The sequence below is a fragment of the Ipomoea triloba genome, chromosome 2 (assembly GCF_003576645.1).
Source record: "Ipomoea triloba cultivar NCNSP0323 chromosome 2, ASM357664v1".
Taxonomy (NCBI): domain Eukaryota; kingdom Viridiplantae; phylum Streptophyta; class Magnoliopsida; order Solanales; family Convolvulaceae; genus Ipomoea; species Ipomoea triloba.
In genome coordinates, this window is record NC_044917.1 from 4,997,522 (window position 1) to 5,013,734 (window position 16,213).

Below are 16,213 nucleotides of genomic sequence, written 5' to 3' on the forward strand. Positions count from 1 at the left end.
ACGAAAAAGAGTGGACGGCGGTAGCCGCCCGGAGCAAGACAGTCTTTTTATGGCGTCTCACGTGAGACGTGGCGAAAAACGGAACAAGGGCACGATTGTCCCCCAACAACGGTGGGTAGGCCCCACGTGCATACCATTATTTAATTCCGTCAAAACCATCAAACTTAACGGGTCCCGCAGCCAGAAATCAAGGCGCCGTTTCCCGACACGTCTCAAATAGGGCCCCACATGGACCCCTCACCGCCCCAAACGCGCCTCAGATCGCCTAATTGCCCGTCCGGTGCCGGCACCAAGTAGCCTTAAAGCCCAAAGTGCACAACTTTGGAGTACATCGTACGACATCCTAATCTACTCCACATATTCCGCCCGCCCGCTAAACTGCTAAACCCATAAAAAAAATTAAAATTAAAAAACAAGTGAGCCCCACCAGAAGCGGCGCCCGCGACGTTACGACGCGCACAAGTCCAAACTGTGGGCCCTACCATCCACCCAATTTCCGCCTTATTGCCTCGAAATTATCGAGTAACAACTCGGAAATCGCCTCTTTACCAAAAACAAAAAATTCTTCAATTCGACAGTTTTTTTTAATATTAATTTAAGATTGATACTAAATTTTCAGAACGTAAAGGGGTGAGTGAGTAAATTGCGAGGCGTTTAAACAGTCCCTCAGTTGACTAATTAAATTTACATGGTTGTCCCAATTGAGAACAACTAATGGTGGCTATTTTCGTAAATTAACAATAGAAGGTGTTGTGGATAAAAATTATGCAGCGGCGGCAGGCGGTGTACATACACGTGCCGTCCACATTAGACACGACATGTATCGCGTCGACACGGAATCCTAGCGTGCGGGTCCCATTGCGTGTCTGCTGTGGCGTGAGCTGCCCGACTCGCCGTCGGTGACATTACTTTTGTGTGCTGTCACCCAGCGGTTTTATCTTTTTTTAGTTATTAAATTAGTTTGTTGACTTCCGTGTTCAGTTAGGCAAAATGTATTCCCTATAAAATATATATCTCCCCAATTTCTTACAGATTTTATGCATTATTTCATAGTGGGAGTGGGTTTGTATCACAATATTTTTTTTATATATAAAATTATTATGGAAATTATAGTCGGCATCTAGAAGGCCAACAGGACAGGCGGACAGCCTAATCGAAATCCTTAAAAAATGCCGAACAGGAGATTAAAGAATTCGGAATCTAATAATCTAAGAACAACGTTAGACGTGGGAGTGTCGGAGAAAAGATTTTGAGTTTCATTGAATCAAGAAAATCCTAGAGTTACAACGTGAAACAGCAAGAGAAAGCTACGACATTTTCTCATAACTGAACCATGAAAAAGAACGGTCATCCGAATCTAGATTTATATACAGGAAAATGAGTAATTAGTTTCACAAAAATCAATTGTTCTTCGTTAAGATTCCATGGGTGGAGCCAGGTTAAGATCGAGATTCAGGCCTTTCTTGGCAAGCCCGGCGTCGAAATGGCTCTCGTCCACCACGGAGGATGATTCGGAGTCGCTGTGGGCGGCGCGGACGAGGGCCGCGCATTTGGGCAGAACCGGAACCGGTTCGAACCGGTAGGCCTGTTGCTGGGTCACCACGCCAGGCCGCCACACGGTGTCAAACAGCAAGACCGGTTGGCCGTTCGGCAGAATCGCCACCGCCGGCTGCGGCTTACGGGCAAACGGAAGCCCGTGATTGACAGATCCAACTTCACCGACACCGAGGCGGCGCGTGAGGTCGAGCTCGCGGGGCGCGTGAGCGCCCCCCTCACTCCCGGAGCTCTCCACGGTGCTGCTGTGACTGGGGCTGTGATTGTCCGACGGCAACGGGAAGTTCGTCTTGGCTTTAGGCCCCCGGAACTGCCTCGCCGCCGCATCATAAGCCCTCGCCGCCTCCTCCGCCGTGTCAAATGTCCCCAACCACACCCGGCTCTTCTTCCCCGGGTCCCGGATTTCGGCGGCGTAACGCCCCCACGGCCGCTTCCTCACTCCCCTAAAGTGCACCTCCTTAACACCGCTCACGTGCCTACCACTGCTCCCATCCTTAACTCCGCCACCTTTCACAGCCATTATCGGCCAAAAAAAAGCTCTCCAACACAATCCCTAATAGATAAAATGTAGTGATGGTTGATGAAGAAGAAGAAAGTGGTGGGGGTTATATAATGGGGGGAAGTGAGGGGAGAGAGGGGGTGGGGCCAGGACGTGGTCAACGAGAAGATTGACTGGAGCGAGGAGGCGCCGCCCAATTCATGATATAGCGGGAGAGAGGATGTAATTATTGTTGGAGGATAACGTGGCACGCGGGCGTTTCACTATACTTCGATTCCTGGGCCTGCCGGCTTTGTAGACGCCCGTTTTTGCTCCGCCTCACGCTCGCTATTGACACGTATACCAACTCCGCCCCAAGCCATTTTCAAACTTTAATATTGTGCACCAATTAACCGTTATAATTTTTTAATAAAATCATAATTAAAATCCTTTAGGGCAGATTTGATTCAGGTTTACATTAGCTCAATATTATAATAGGTCGTGTCAGTTTAATCTATAGTAAAATACTGTATGATTTACATAAAACAAGCTTAATTTAAATTAGAATACGAGTCATGCAGACTTAGACTAATTTCTTTAATTTATTAAAAAAATAATTTTAGGCTTATATATTATCGTTTACTCATTAATTACTCAATTTTTATGCATGACATTATAGTTGCATTGTATCTTTTGGTTTGGTTGAAGGTAAATCATTGGCTGATGTTACCACAAATAACATATGTTATATCTCGGATACAAAAGATTATTATATACCGCAAATTACATAATATACGTAAATCACATTAAAAAAATCATGGTTAACAAGTTTGAATCTTAAAACTATACATAAAAAGTAAGTCAATCTAAGAAAATCATGTATGAGAGACTCAATAAAAAATATATTAACAATAATTAAATTTATACTCCGTAATATTTTAATTTAAAATTTATGTTTTACTCACTCAATTGCCTTTTATTAATCCCCTGAAATTAATTTTGAAAAATACTTCATGTACCCCTAAACTTACTCCAAACTTTTACTTCTGTTTGTGTGCAAATCTGATTAGAGAAATAATAATAAAAAAGAATAAATAAACATCATGACTTCATATTAAAAACTATAAGGAAAAATCATAAGGGTAAAAAATAAAGTAGAAATTGAAATTATATGTAAAATTACTCATTAATTTTGTGGTGGGAGCTAAGGAAACAAGTCCAACTGTCGGAGCGTGAGTCAAACGGCAAGCAAATGGTCGTAGCCTTAATTCAAGCCGTCGAAACAGCGGCTCCGCGGCTAATTTATTTATTAATTTAAATAATCAATTAGAAAAAGCTAAGCTGAACTGCTAAAGCGTAGGTTTCGACCGATTCAAACAAATAGAGTCTAAACCTGACTTCGTAGTTCGTACTTGCACAGTACCAGGAAACGAATCTACTTTATCTTTTACACAATAATTTTTTTTTTTTTAAAATAGTATTACATGTAAAATTTCATTTACTACAAATACTCCGTAATAAATATCAAAGTAATTTTGTAATATGCGAAATTTTTACACACAATATTGTAACAATTTTTTTGTTAAATATTAATTTTAAAATTATTAATCTGTAATTATATTATGCTCTTTTATATTTTAGAACAATTATATTCATTTATGCTATGCTATTCGATGCCCCATAAAACTTTACATTCGAATAATTACAATCAAATCCTTTTAATTTTATAATTTCAAAACTACTATTTATTCTTTTATTTTAATATATTACAATCTTAGTTTACTTCATACAATTAAAATTTTCAAAATAAATTACTCCAAAAAAAAAACATTTCAAATATATAATACTAAGATTCCATGGAGGGAGTGTGACATTCTTTCTCTTGTATCGCATGTTTAATTATATAATTTAGATAGATAATATATTTATATGTTTGTTTTGTTTTGTTTTTTCTTTTATATGAACGAAAATATAAATATTTCAAGCTAAAAATGAATGTTTGATATTAAATTATTTAAATTTAACATTTTAAATATAATTATTATTATCACATGATACTGTAACTTATTTTATTTTTTTTTCATAAAAAGCCAATTAATAAACATCGTATCTTTTAACTTACACTTTTTGAATTTTCGTCGTGATAGGGTTGTGACAGGGGAAGTTTCATTTTCTTGGGCAGGAGAGAGAGCAATAATGGTATTGTGAGCTGTGAGCCTGTGACAAAGGGATTAGATAAAAGGAATCTTTGTTTTTAGGCATTTGACAGTAGCACACCGATTAGGGCTTTTGTGGATTCCCATTTCCCATGTTGTATCTTGCCACCTTCTATAAATGTCAAAAAATAAAAATCTAAATATATTGCAAAGTATCGTTAATTTTGTAATGTTTACAAAAATTTTGACACCACAAACCTTGTAGCTTCAATTTCTTTAATTTTTAGAAAACAAATGAGGGGATAAAAAAAATAGAGAAGCTCTATTCAGGCCAAATCTTACCAATTTCTTCATTTCTTAATTGAGGCCGGAGATTTGATGAAACATGTCTTACCTTTGATCATGCAAAAGAGATTTTCTCAACTAAAAGTTTATTTGATCAATTTTGCTCTCTATGAATGTGAACCATGCACACCTCTCATTATCGATGTATTTGTAAATTTTAAGAATGTTTTAGACCATATCATTGTTATCATTCCTCTAGTTAACAAATATAGCTTCCAAATCAAAATTTGTCTCAAGATAAATTTACCTATAATTCGTATCCTTCACAAGTTAAAACTAAGATTCTTCAGGATATGCCACATCTCTACTCAATAGCGCTACATTTATAATATTATACATGTGAATTTCCAAAGCCAATTGGCCAAAAAGTCACATATCAAGTGTCCACACTTGTCTTTATTGGTGTTATATATGTTGTGAACATGTATATGTATTAACATTAACCCATCCACCAACCAGAGGCCTTTCCCAAGATAAATTTCTCATTGTCGCATGAACTTGAATTGCATTGCCTAGCTCCCGGAACCTAGGCCTTCTTGAAGGCTCTAGCTATTCCCAGTACCTAATTCTTGATCCATCCAAATTTGTTTTTTTTTTTGAAAACGATCCATCCAAATTTATACTCCAAATCCTTGTCAATGTGATTGAAAACATAATGGTTTCTCCATTTCCAGATCCACTAAATAGTAATCTCAAACTAAGTTCTTCACCCTCCAATAAAATGCACAGTGCTACCGCTTCTAAGATGTCTTCTGACCCAAGTTTTGAAAATCCACTTCACATTTATATTATATTATATTAGAGAAAAAATATACTACCTCCGTCCCAAAATGGTTGTCTGGTTCGTTTAACGAGACTTGACTGAAGTAATTTTTAATCCAATTTTTCATATTATTAAGTTTAGCATTAATATATAAAATTTTTATATTTAGAAACTACATTAAAAGTACTATTAAACACAAAAAATTAAATTTAAAAATAATAAAAAATTACTAAAGAAAATAAGCAAAGAAGGAAGAGTTGGTTTGACCAATGAATAGTAAATAGGACAGGTAAAATGGGACAGAGGGAGTAGTAATTATCATAGAATATTTGTTTTAGATAACGAAAGAAACTCGGAATTATTATAAAAAATATCAAATAAATTTAGTCTTGTGATTCTAATTAATAAAATATCACAAAAAGATAAATTAACACTTCAACCAATTCTTTAAAAAAAAAAGTAAAAAAAATTCAACCAATTTAATTAATTAGGATTATCCTTACTCATAAAATATCTTAATCTATGAGCAAAGGAGTGTATGTACAAGCGTCTGTACTGATCACAGCCAATGAGCCGCATTTCGGCTGTATTTACGGCCGTATTCCACAAACACGCGGCACTTTTTCCACGCTCTACGCGTCCGTCGCCCATCATTATCCCTGCATCCGACTTGTTGTTCTCTTCGCCTCGTCTCTGCCCATTATTTTGAGAGTGTTAATACATGTACTTTTTTATTTCTACTTTTTCATTTTAATATTTTAATGTGTGATTAGTTATTTTTATCCTGTGAATTTTAAGGAAAATATCAAAATTAAAATTTTGTGAAAGTGAGTAAAAGCTAAAAGTAGAAGTAATATTTACCGTATTGAGTTTGTAGGTGTAGGTTTCATTTTCTCTTCCTTTTCATCATTTTGATTTTCATTGAGACAAATTATATCATAGGTCATGGTCTATATTAAAATGTAAACTATATATATATTTTTAATATATTATAAATTTATTTTTAATATATTATAATTTTTTTTTTAAGTATAACACTTAAAATTAACATGTTATAAATAAAAATGAATCACTAATATACTAAAAATAAATATGTATATATAAAATTTACATTGTGAATTATGGTCCACAATATAAATATTATTTTCTCAGCTGAATTAGCTCAGTTCTTGAAAGGCTTCTATCTAAATCTGTATGGGCTCATTTGAGGCCATTTAGGCAAACGAATAGCCCGTTTGGTGCTAGATTGAGCCCAATGATCACTCAATTGATGGGGCTATCTATCTATTTCTACTACTTAGCAGTGTGGGTAAGATAAGCAGTTAGGCCAATTTTATTGTAGAACATGATCCATATAGAAGTGTGGAATATGTAAAATTGATAATAATTCAAAGATTCTGGTGACAGTTGACTGAACTGATTAAAATTGATAAAACTTAAATAATTAGAGTATTAAATTATTAATTTTGAAAGTTGTATACCGATTTTTTTTTTTAATATTGTTGACTCTGTTACAATGTAGTATCTGTTCATACGCCCCCATTAGCGACAGCTATGCCTATGCGGCTTGATCAGAAAGTATTTTGATAAAGTTGTATACTGAAATTGATAATAATCAATAGTGATACAGACTAAAAGTGAAATTGATTTTTTAGCAAAATTTTTATTTATATTTTTATAGTAAAATACTAAAATATGTAGACGAGATGACGAGAAGGATCTCCCTCCCGGCATAGAATCTACATAACGTAACAAAAAAACAGGCGTCCCCACTCCCATTGAATCAGACAGAAAGTTGAACCTCAGTGCACAGCTCTTCCATGCATTATCCTCCGTTATATTAGCTACACCTACCGGTCACGTTTCGTCTTTCATTTCTTCATTCTTTAGTTGGAGAGAGAGAGAGAGAGAATCGGCGATGGAAAACGGCGGCGGGTCGAAGAGGTGGGGATTTGGGAGGAACGAGGAAATTTTGAGAGCCTCCGCTTTCAGCATCAGAGGAATTCTGGGGTCTGTAATCCAAAATCTCAACCCGGATGACACTCGACCAGTAATCCCTCTCGGCCATGGCGACCCTTCTGCCTTTCCCTGCTTTCGTACCCCCTCCGAAGCCCAAACCGCCATCTCCGACGCCGTTTATTCCGCTAAGTTCAACTGTTATGCCCCTACCATCGGCCTTCTTCCCGCTAGACAGTAAAAATTCTATCTTTTTTAATTTTTCTTTTCCTTTACTTTACAATGAATAGACTTGACACAAAAATAGCGATTGATAGGTTGATCATTAAAATTCATTTGGTCAACTCCCTTAACTCTTAAAAGGGTGTTTGGTAGGATAGATAGGAATTGCAATTCCTTTCTTATTTAATTGCAAAAGTGAAAAATTTTAGAGTTTGGGAGGAATTGCAATAGCAAATTCCCCCTCCCCTATAAATAGAGTGTGAGGACTAAATTGTACTTCCTAATAATCCAACATCTTTCTTTAAGAATTGTGGATACACTGTCATTTTGGTCATTGTACTACTTATTCACTTTCAATTCCTGTATATATTAATTACTATAATTAAAATTTCTGGTAATTCTATTCATGTTTGCCAATGTAATTTGAATTCCTAATTTATTCTCACATTCTTCTTTTCCATGGAATTACAATTTCTTTCTTATCATAATTCCTTCATTCTAACCAAACGGCCTATTATAGTGATTGTGTCTTTATCTTGTAAACCCGTTAACAAACCTGCTTACAGGAATTCTCAGGTCTATAGAAAGCCTATTCTTGAACATGGCTAATGGTTTTTTTGGGTTTTACTTAGTCAACTGATTTTCTATAGAGCCATGCTTGATGTTTTAGTCCCAGACTAATGCTATGAGTTAGACTAGTTGAAAAGTTGAGACATGCAAACTAATGCATTAAATTTCTCTGGGTACTAGAATGACAAATGAAGTAGGAGCATATTTTATATCAAGTGTATGCTAGGCAAGAAATGAAGATTTCATAAGTTCTTAGATACCCAATCCACTATGTAGTATTTACCCATTGTATTCTGCAGAGTATCTTTTAGTTGTGAGGTAGATAGTTTGTAAGTGCTTTGCTTTAATCTTGACATGTCAACAATATTTTTCAGCTCAAGAAACATTTAAATAAAATAAAAGTGCTTATTGCTTGGCAAAACTGGTTCAAGTTTTCAAATTCATAATTACATATTTGTCTTTGAATAATGAGCAGGGCAGTAGCTGAGTACCTTTCTCAGGATCTCCCATATAAGCTATCACCTGATGATGTTAACCTGACAATTGGATGCACGCAAGCGATTGAAATCATGTTAGCTGTTCTTGCTCGCCCAAATGCTAATATTTTACTTCCAAGGCCGGGCTTTCCGTACTATGAAGCTAGGGCAGCTCATAGCAATATTGAAATCCGCCACTTTGATCTTCTTCCAGAAAGTGATTGGGAAGTGGACCTTAATGCTGTTGAAGCTCTGGCAGATGAAAATACTGCTGCAATGGTTATTATCAACCCTGGTAATCCATGTGGAAATGTCTTCAAGTACCAGCATCTAAAGAAGGTGCCTGCATTTGTTTGAATGTAATCTAAAATGCCTATGATTTTGAAACTTGTGGAGTTGGTGTTTTACTCATTAAGTAGTAGTGTTTTATTCCTCTTAGATTGCAGAGACTGCGAGAAAGCTTGGGATTCTTGTAATCGCTGATGAAGTTTATGACCATCTTACTTTTGGAGATAACCCCTTTGTGCCCATGGGAGTTTTTGGATCAATATCTCCAGTTATTACTGTTGGATCAATATCAAAGAGGTGGATTGTTCCAGGTTGGCGACTCGGGTGGCTTGTTACAAATGATACCAACGGGATCCTCAAGGAACAAGGGGTATTCTTAATTCTTTCTTTTCCTTCCCTCCATCACATCTATTTGGGCACATATTTTTGTGTGCTTGATAGTATCCCAAAAGGCCTACTTTGACATGATATGGTTATTAATGTCAACTTTTAAGTTTGGAGTTTAGTCTGTAAGTATAGAGAATTATGCTTCTTCTTCTATGCCTAAACTGTTCTATCATACACTCCAGTTTTTACTTGTAAACAGAAAGATAAATTTAAATCTTAATAACAGTTAAATGCTGATTGGAAAACTACTTCAAGAACATGATACTACAACGACCAATTGACCACCTAATGTTAAGTGAAAAAGTTAAGATGTCTTTGTATCTGCAGGTTATAGATTGTATCACCCGGTTTCAGAATATTTCGTCTGACCCTGCAACTTTTATTCAGGTTTGTAAGTCAAAGTGTTTCGTTTAGTCAGATTTTTTCCATTATTTTACCATTTGCTTGATCTTATTCTTTGTTTGCTATGGAGTACTTCTTCACTCATTTAGAGCTTCTACTGTCAATAGAACATTCTGTTGCAGGTAGAAACCGGCACAAATGTCATTTTTTGGCACAAAAATCTCTTATATTATGTTAATTCCAATCCTTAAAACAACTTAAAGAAACATTATAGTGGAATCCAGATTGTCTACCCAAATTCCAAGAGTTTGGAGTATCGTTTTAAACATCTGAAGCTTACTGTTTCTTAGATATGACTGCTTCATTTACTTAGAATCCACTGTCTTTTTATTTTTATGTCTTGTATTTACAGGGAGCAGTTCCTGATATTCTTCAAAAGACCAAACCAGATTTTTTCCCTAAAATCATTAATATACTTAGAGAAGCTGCAGACATCTGCTATGACAGAATTAAGGAGATCCCGTGCATCACGTGCCCAAGCAAACCTGAAGGATCTATGTTTGTAATGGTAAGATTGGTATCGTGTCTCATCATTTTGTTGATAACTAATATCGTCAATGTTCTAAAAGGAGCTTCCATTTCTCAGGTTAAACTTAACCTGAATCTCTTGGAAGACATTGTAGATGATTTTGACTTCTGTCTCAAGCTGGCTAAGGAGGAATCTGTGATAATTATGCCAGGTAAACATACCAATCCCAGTAGGATGGAAAAACTTAACTCACTATAATGATAACTTTGCACAAAACAGATTTACATCAAAGACAAGAAAGCACTTGACAGGGGTAATCCCAGTCAAGATGGTACAAGGTTACGAGTTCGAATCACTGTCTTCTTGGTTTGAAACGGTCAGCTATGGACAACCTAGATTGGTTTACCTCCTTGTGGTTCTTTGCTAGCTAGGATCACAAGGTGAAATTTACCTAATGCATACTCTTGAGTAGTGGCTGCGGGTTTCCCTTGTCACCCAAAAAAAGAAAGCAATTAATAAATATAGAATTTGAACTCACCAAGAAGTGGAACTCATGAACATGCTTTCAAACTACTGATCCTTTGTACATCTAACTTTGCAGGTTTTGGGGTGGGACTCAAGAATTGGCTCCGAATAACATTTGCGATTGAGGCACCATCTCTTGAGGATGGGCTTGCAAGGCTCAAAGCTTTTTATCAAAGGCATGCCAAGAAATTATGAGGCTGCTCTTCAAACTCAGGATTTAACCAAGTGATGGTCTCCAACTCCTTGTTGGATCTCATGCTTGATCGCGCTGGAAGGATAATAAGATGCTTGCTTGTTCAACAATATACTGTTGAAGAAAGACATCTAATGTATTGGTTTGAAACACTTATAATTCCTTAGATTCCATATAGATATGTTGAATGCTACACCTTCAATTCTTGGCCAAATATATAAATACATTTTAAAAAAATAATATGAAATCATGGCCATAGTTCAATGCTGAGGATTAAGCTCATAGTTTAACAAAAACTTCAAAAGCTAATCTACTAAGTACTAACCTTTGAAGGCAGTGACAATACTCTCTTGCACAGTTGCACCTACTTCTCAACAATCTATCGCATAAGTTTAACATCTGATTGCATTCTAATACCTAAGTCCTTTGGCAACCTCAAAAAAGTGGGCAACATTTTCCTCTGGTGTACCTACCTTGATGCCATGTCCAAGGTTCAAAATATGTTTTCCTCGACCAGCTTTCCTAACCGTGTCGTTTATGCGATTGGTGATGAATTCCTTGGAGCCAAAAAGAACGCCAGGATCTACGTTGCCCTGCACCGCCACATTAGGACCCAATCTTCTCCTACCGTCAGCCATATCCACGGTCCAATCCAAGCTCACGACATCAACTCCCGTCGACGGTAGTCTCTCGAGCAAACCCCCTGATCCGCTGGCATATAGAATCAGCGGTAAATCTGGATGAGTTTGTTTAACCGAATCTACAATCTGCTTCAAGTAAGGGAGACTGAACTCTTCAAAATCCACGGGGCTAAGTTCAGTGGCCCACGAGTCAAATATCTGAACCACCTGAGCTCCGTTGTCAGCTTGGTATCGTATATACTTAGCCATAGAGGTTGCAAATTTTTGAAGAAGTGCGTGAAGGACCTGTAAGAACAATGATAAATGTAACATCAGTTGGTAGACAGGTTAGCAATCATTGTTTCATGGTAGAGAGGTCACTTCGATTACCTTAGGCTGTGAGAAAGCTAGCTTTTTTATTTTCGTGAAGTTCTTTGAGGAACCACCTTCAACAACATAAGATGCCAGGGTAAAAGGTGCCCCGACAAATCCTAGAACTGCAGCCTCACCATGCACCTAAAAAAGTAAAGATACAAATCAATATAAGTTATGTTTGGCAAGACTCGTGATTATTGAGTATAATCATAGTTTATGATTACGTATTATGTTCTGAACAAACCAATAATCAATTCCAACTAGTGGATTATTGGATTAAATAAGCTAAAACGTTTAATACTCAGGATGAATGAATCGGACATGCAACTCTATTTATTTATTTATTTATTTTTTGACAAATATTCTCGCTATTTTTCATTTTTCTTTTCACTAAGCCTAGTATGTATGTAGACATGTAGTAGGTAAACAAAATATGATGCCTGACCTCTTTCCGCAGGATATTTAATGCTTCCCCAACATATGGAACTGATTCTTCAGGGTCGAATTCTCTAACTTTCTCAACATCTGCAGTAGTTTGCATAGGATCAAATATGACGGGACCTTTCCCCTTAATGATGTCAAAGGGTATGTTCATTCCGGAGAGAGGGGTAAGAATGTCTGAAAATAAAATAACCTGCCACAATTGTACAAGGCAGAGGAGGTGTTAAGAGCTAATCAAATAACAGCAACAGAATTGCAAGCTAGCTAAAAGACGTCGGTTCTGTCAATAGCCTGGTGAAATCAGGAACTAGCAACATCTTACCCCATCTGGACGAAATACTTTCCATGGCTGTAGAGAAATTTCCACCACAAGGTCCACATTTTCTGATCTCTCACGAAAAGAAGGATACTTCTCACAAATAATTTGATAACTCTGTCAAGGAAATGCAGAAAAATAAGGCACAAGAAGGGGAAAAAAACTGAATTTACAAAATCACATATATACAGCAGATTGAAAAACAATATTTACAAATATCCAGCTAGAAGACTGAAAATGTTTTCAAATTCTCTACTGCATTAGAAATTTTATTTTCCTTTCCTTTGTGCACCATTTCCTTCACAATTCCAGGTTTCAGATGATGAACATATGTTTCTGAGTTCCATATATAAGCACTCGAAATAATAAGTAATACAGATGATGAATAAACCTGCCTTCATGTACCTCCCTGCTTGTCTCATAAGCCAAACGGGAGGCCTTTCCACTTCTTTCCCACGGACAGCATCAAGCAAAAGAGGTTCAGTAGCATTAATAGCTTTTGGTTCCGCAACAGTCCCTGGAAATTAGCGAGAAAAAGCTTCTAATCTGATTTGGACTCACTCATGAATAAGCAAGAAGATCAACAAGAATGCACTAATCAATTGAACAAAGGGTTAAGGTGGGACACTATTCATTTCCTATACCCTAGCTCATTTCTAAACTTTAGTTTGAAAATCCAACAGCCTTAGAACTAGCAAAATTGTCTTTTTTTTAAGTGATTTCACAGCATCAGATCTAACAAAAATTAATCTCTTATCAAGTCATTGATTAATAAAGTTAGAGTCTTTAGCAAACTACGGAAACAGATTCATAAAAGTTCAGTTTTCTTTTTTCAGCCCCAATTCAGTCAAACCCAGTATTCAAACAACAACCCGAAACATAATTTCTCTAATTTCTGCACTCACATAATCATTTACAGGAACAATTGTAGGAAGTAATCACATGAAAAATCAAATTACAAGACAAAGTCAAACTGCATACAAATTATAAGCCGAGAGAATTACAAATTGTGAGGAAACACATTACCTCCAACGGAGCAATAGATTCTTGGTTTGAAGTTTGAGCGAGAAGGAGAAGAATTGAGAGTGGACTTAGCGGAAACAGAGATTGCCGAGAAAGATGGAGCTGAGATGTGAATGCAAGACATTTTTTTGTGGCATGAAATTCTTTAGTAAACTGGAAGGGAGTTTTGTGTGGGCATGAAATTTCTTAGCTTCTCAAGACATTAAAAATTTCAGAACCTTTGACAACAAAAGGGATTTGGTTTGAAGAAGAAGAAGAAGAAAGAAAGAGATAAAAAGATAAGGGGGCGAAATCTAAATTCTATCTTCTTTGGTCAAGTGTATTGTGTAGAGGTCCCACCCTCCTCCACTGCACCACAGTCTAGACTCTTGAGAGTAGAAGTTATTAATCAGTTAATTAATTTAATTAATTTTGAACAAAATTATTTGAAATTGAATTAATCACTCTATTTTAAAAAAAAAAAATTGTCTAAAAAGTAAGAAGTAAAACATATGAAAATCATAGCCATGATTTGCTCTCGTGAAATATTAAATATACGACAGTGGTGTGATGTCTGGTGTTGGGGTTTTAAGTAAAATTAATTTAGCATTTAAAAAATTGTACTCCATAATAAAGTTAAAAATAAACTAGTTAAGAATAGAAATGGGTGGTCAAGTGGGTAAAACATGACTCTCATATTTAAATATCAAAAGTTTGATTCTTGTTAACACTTTTTCTATTGAGTTTATCATACATGATTTTACAAATTATTACATATGAACTACATTGCCTATTGTACTATATTTTTTCAATTTGTTATAGTGATCTGGGATGGCAAGTAATAGAATGCATATGTATACAACATAATTTTACGAATTATTACATATGAATTACATTACGTATTATACTAGATTATGTCAACTTGTTAGGCCTTCCCCATTAGTTGGGGTTGGCACAAGTATTAAGAAATAAGAACTTAAGCTTCAAGTTTTTAGCAAATGGGGTTGTTGCATTTAGGAGATGTTTTTCTCCTGCAACAACCCCAGCAAGGTTTTTTTTTTTAAAAAATAAAAAATAGTGAAAAGCTGACATTTACTAGCTGACAACTGCAGTGGCCAGTGGGCCACTGCCCACTGGTTCAAGGCCGTTGCCATGCAACGGCTGAATTTCCGGCCGTTGCCATGGGCAACGGCAAATTTATTTTTTATATTGTTATTTTTTAAAAATTTAATTAGTATTTTTTTTTTACTATATAAATACTATCTCTTCCTTATGTACTTTAATCGCTTTGTAATTTATTTTTATATGTACTTTAATTTATTTTTAATCGCTTTGTAATTTATTTTTATTAAAACACAATGTAGTTTAATTTTTAAGTAATTGATTTTAATTATCATTTTAATTAATTAGGTGTATGCATATTAATTTTAATTATTTTTTATTAATTAAATTCAAGTTTCATGTTGGCAGTGCATGTAAAAACCAATGTACCTATGTTTATTTTTAATTAGAAATGAATTTATAAATAAATTTAATGGTGGGCCCATAAAAAACTGGGAAAAAACTTAAAAGAGAAAATCGCACTTTTGGTCCCTCAAATGTTGCCCGATCTGCAATGTTGTCCCCCTAAGTCAATTTTAGTTAATTGGGTCCTCAATAGTCTTAAACCTTAGTCAATGTTGTCCCCGATCAAATTTGGCTCTAACTAGTGTTAAGACCATGGGCAATTAGGTAATTTCACAACCCCACACCAATTTTACCCTTCTTCCTCCTGCATTGACTTTTCATATTTGTCACTCACTGGAATCTATGGTGACGTCAATGCCGTCATTGCCAGCTCTACATCTCTCTTAAAATGGAGAATTTCAACCTCAAGCTCAAAGCTGAGTTCATCCCCCACGTCTACAGCTCCATCCTTCTCGTTGGCAGGCAGAGCAGCGGCGGGGTTCAACGGACGGCGTCAGCAAGCAGAGCAGCGGCGAAACTCTGGTAATCGGATGACGGCAAAACCGTGAAAGTCTCTGGCCAGTGAGTCAGAACCGTGAAACTCTGACTTTAGCGCGGCGGCGAAACTCTGATGACGGCGCTCCAGGCCTTGACGTGGGGAAGGTAACCGGACTTGAGCATTGACTTGATAATGGAGGTCGCATAAAGGATTTGGCCGGCTTTAGCTGCGGCGACGGCGAGGAGGCCGAAGGAATTGGCGTCGAGGCGGTGGAGCTGGCGGTCATTGCGAAGACGTTGGGATGTTGGTCATATTGGGTGTACGCCAACCACTGCAATAATGTTTACTGTTATCAAAGAGATTGAGCCCTGCAATGCCATGGAATACAAGAATGAGCTTGTCTGTTTGCTCCAGATCAGCAAGGCATGCATTCTTCCTCAATTCCTCAATGATATTACTGTTAAATTTTCTGTTTTTCCTGCCTGGGTATTCAGTGTTCATGGCTGGTCCATCTGGGGGCTGTGGCGTGTGGAAGAAAGTCGCAAAATATTTTATGCACTGTTGAATTCTTGGACCCAAGGAGGGTGGGCATTCAGATATTTCATTGGTGATAAGCTTTTTTTTTTTTTTATAAACTATTTTTTAGCGCGGCGAAACTCTGATGACGACGAAACCTGTAGCGCGGCGGCAGCTTGAGCGATCGTCTCTGGCGGGTGAGTCAGAACCGTGA

The 16,213-nt window shown here is 36.6% G+C and overlaps 3 protein-coding genes across 4 annotated transcripts; 1 reads left to right on the forward strand and 2 right to left on the reverse strand.

Annotated features, from left to right (window-relative positions):
- Nucleotides 1–1,233: 1,233 nt before the first annotated feature.
- LOC116006137 (ethylene-responsive transcription factor 4-like) lies at nucleotides 1,234–2,138 on the reverse strand. Its single transcript, XM_031246420.1, has one exon. It carries the CDS (start codon nucleotides 2,072–2,074, stop codon nucleotides 1,415–1,417), a length of 660 nt encoding a protein of 219 aa, XP_031102280.1. The 5' UTR covers nucleotides 2,075–2,138; the 3' UTR covers nucleotides 1,234–1,414.
- A 4,965-nt stretch (nucleotides 2,139–7,103) lies between these two features.
- Nucleotides 7,104–10,998, forward strand: LOC116009845 (tyrosine aminotransferase-like). 2 transcript variants are annotated; one of them, XR_004096860.1, is made up of 8 exons: nucleotides 7,104–7,489; nucleotides 8,520–8,859; nucleotides 8,960–9,178; nucleotides 9,523–9,582; nucleotides 9,950–10,105; nucleotides 10,184–10,277; nucleotides 10,346–10,506; nucleotides 10,668–10,784. XR_004096860.1 is itself a non-coding variant. In XM_031248999.1 (7 exons), the coding sequence occupies exons 1-7, from the start codon at nucleotides 7,215–7,217 to the stop codon at nucleotides 10,784–10,786; spliced, it is 1,263 nt and encodes a 420-aa protein (XP_031104859.1). In that variant the 5' UTR covers nucleotides 7,104–7,214; the 3' UTR covers nucleotides 10,787–10,998. The 2 variants fall into 2 exon arrangements, 1 of the variants encoding a protein (XP_031104859.1); XM_031248999.1 differs by lacking the exon at nucleotides 10,346–10,506 and having other exon boundaries at nucleotides 10,668–10,998.
- On the reverse strand, nucleotides 10,987–13,811 carry LOC116009844 (uroporphyrinogen decarboxylase, chloroplastic). Its single transcript, XM_031248998.1, has 6 exons — nucleotides 13,563–13,811; nucleotides 12,932–13,053; nucleotides 12,543–12,653; nucleotides 12,225–12,413; nucleotides 11,795–11,920; nucleotides 10,987–11,710 (listed from the first exon to the last, which is right to left on the reverse strand). The coding sequence occupies exons 1-6, from the start codon at nucleotides 13,681–13,683 to the stop codon at nucleotides 11,195–11,197; spliced, it is 1,185 nt and encodes a 394-aa protein (XP_031104858.1). The 5' UTR covers nucleotides 13,684–13,811; the 3' UTR covers nucleotides 10,987–11,194.
- Between the last annotated feature and the right edge of the window lie 2,402 nt (nucleotides 13,812–16,213).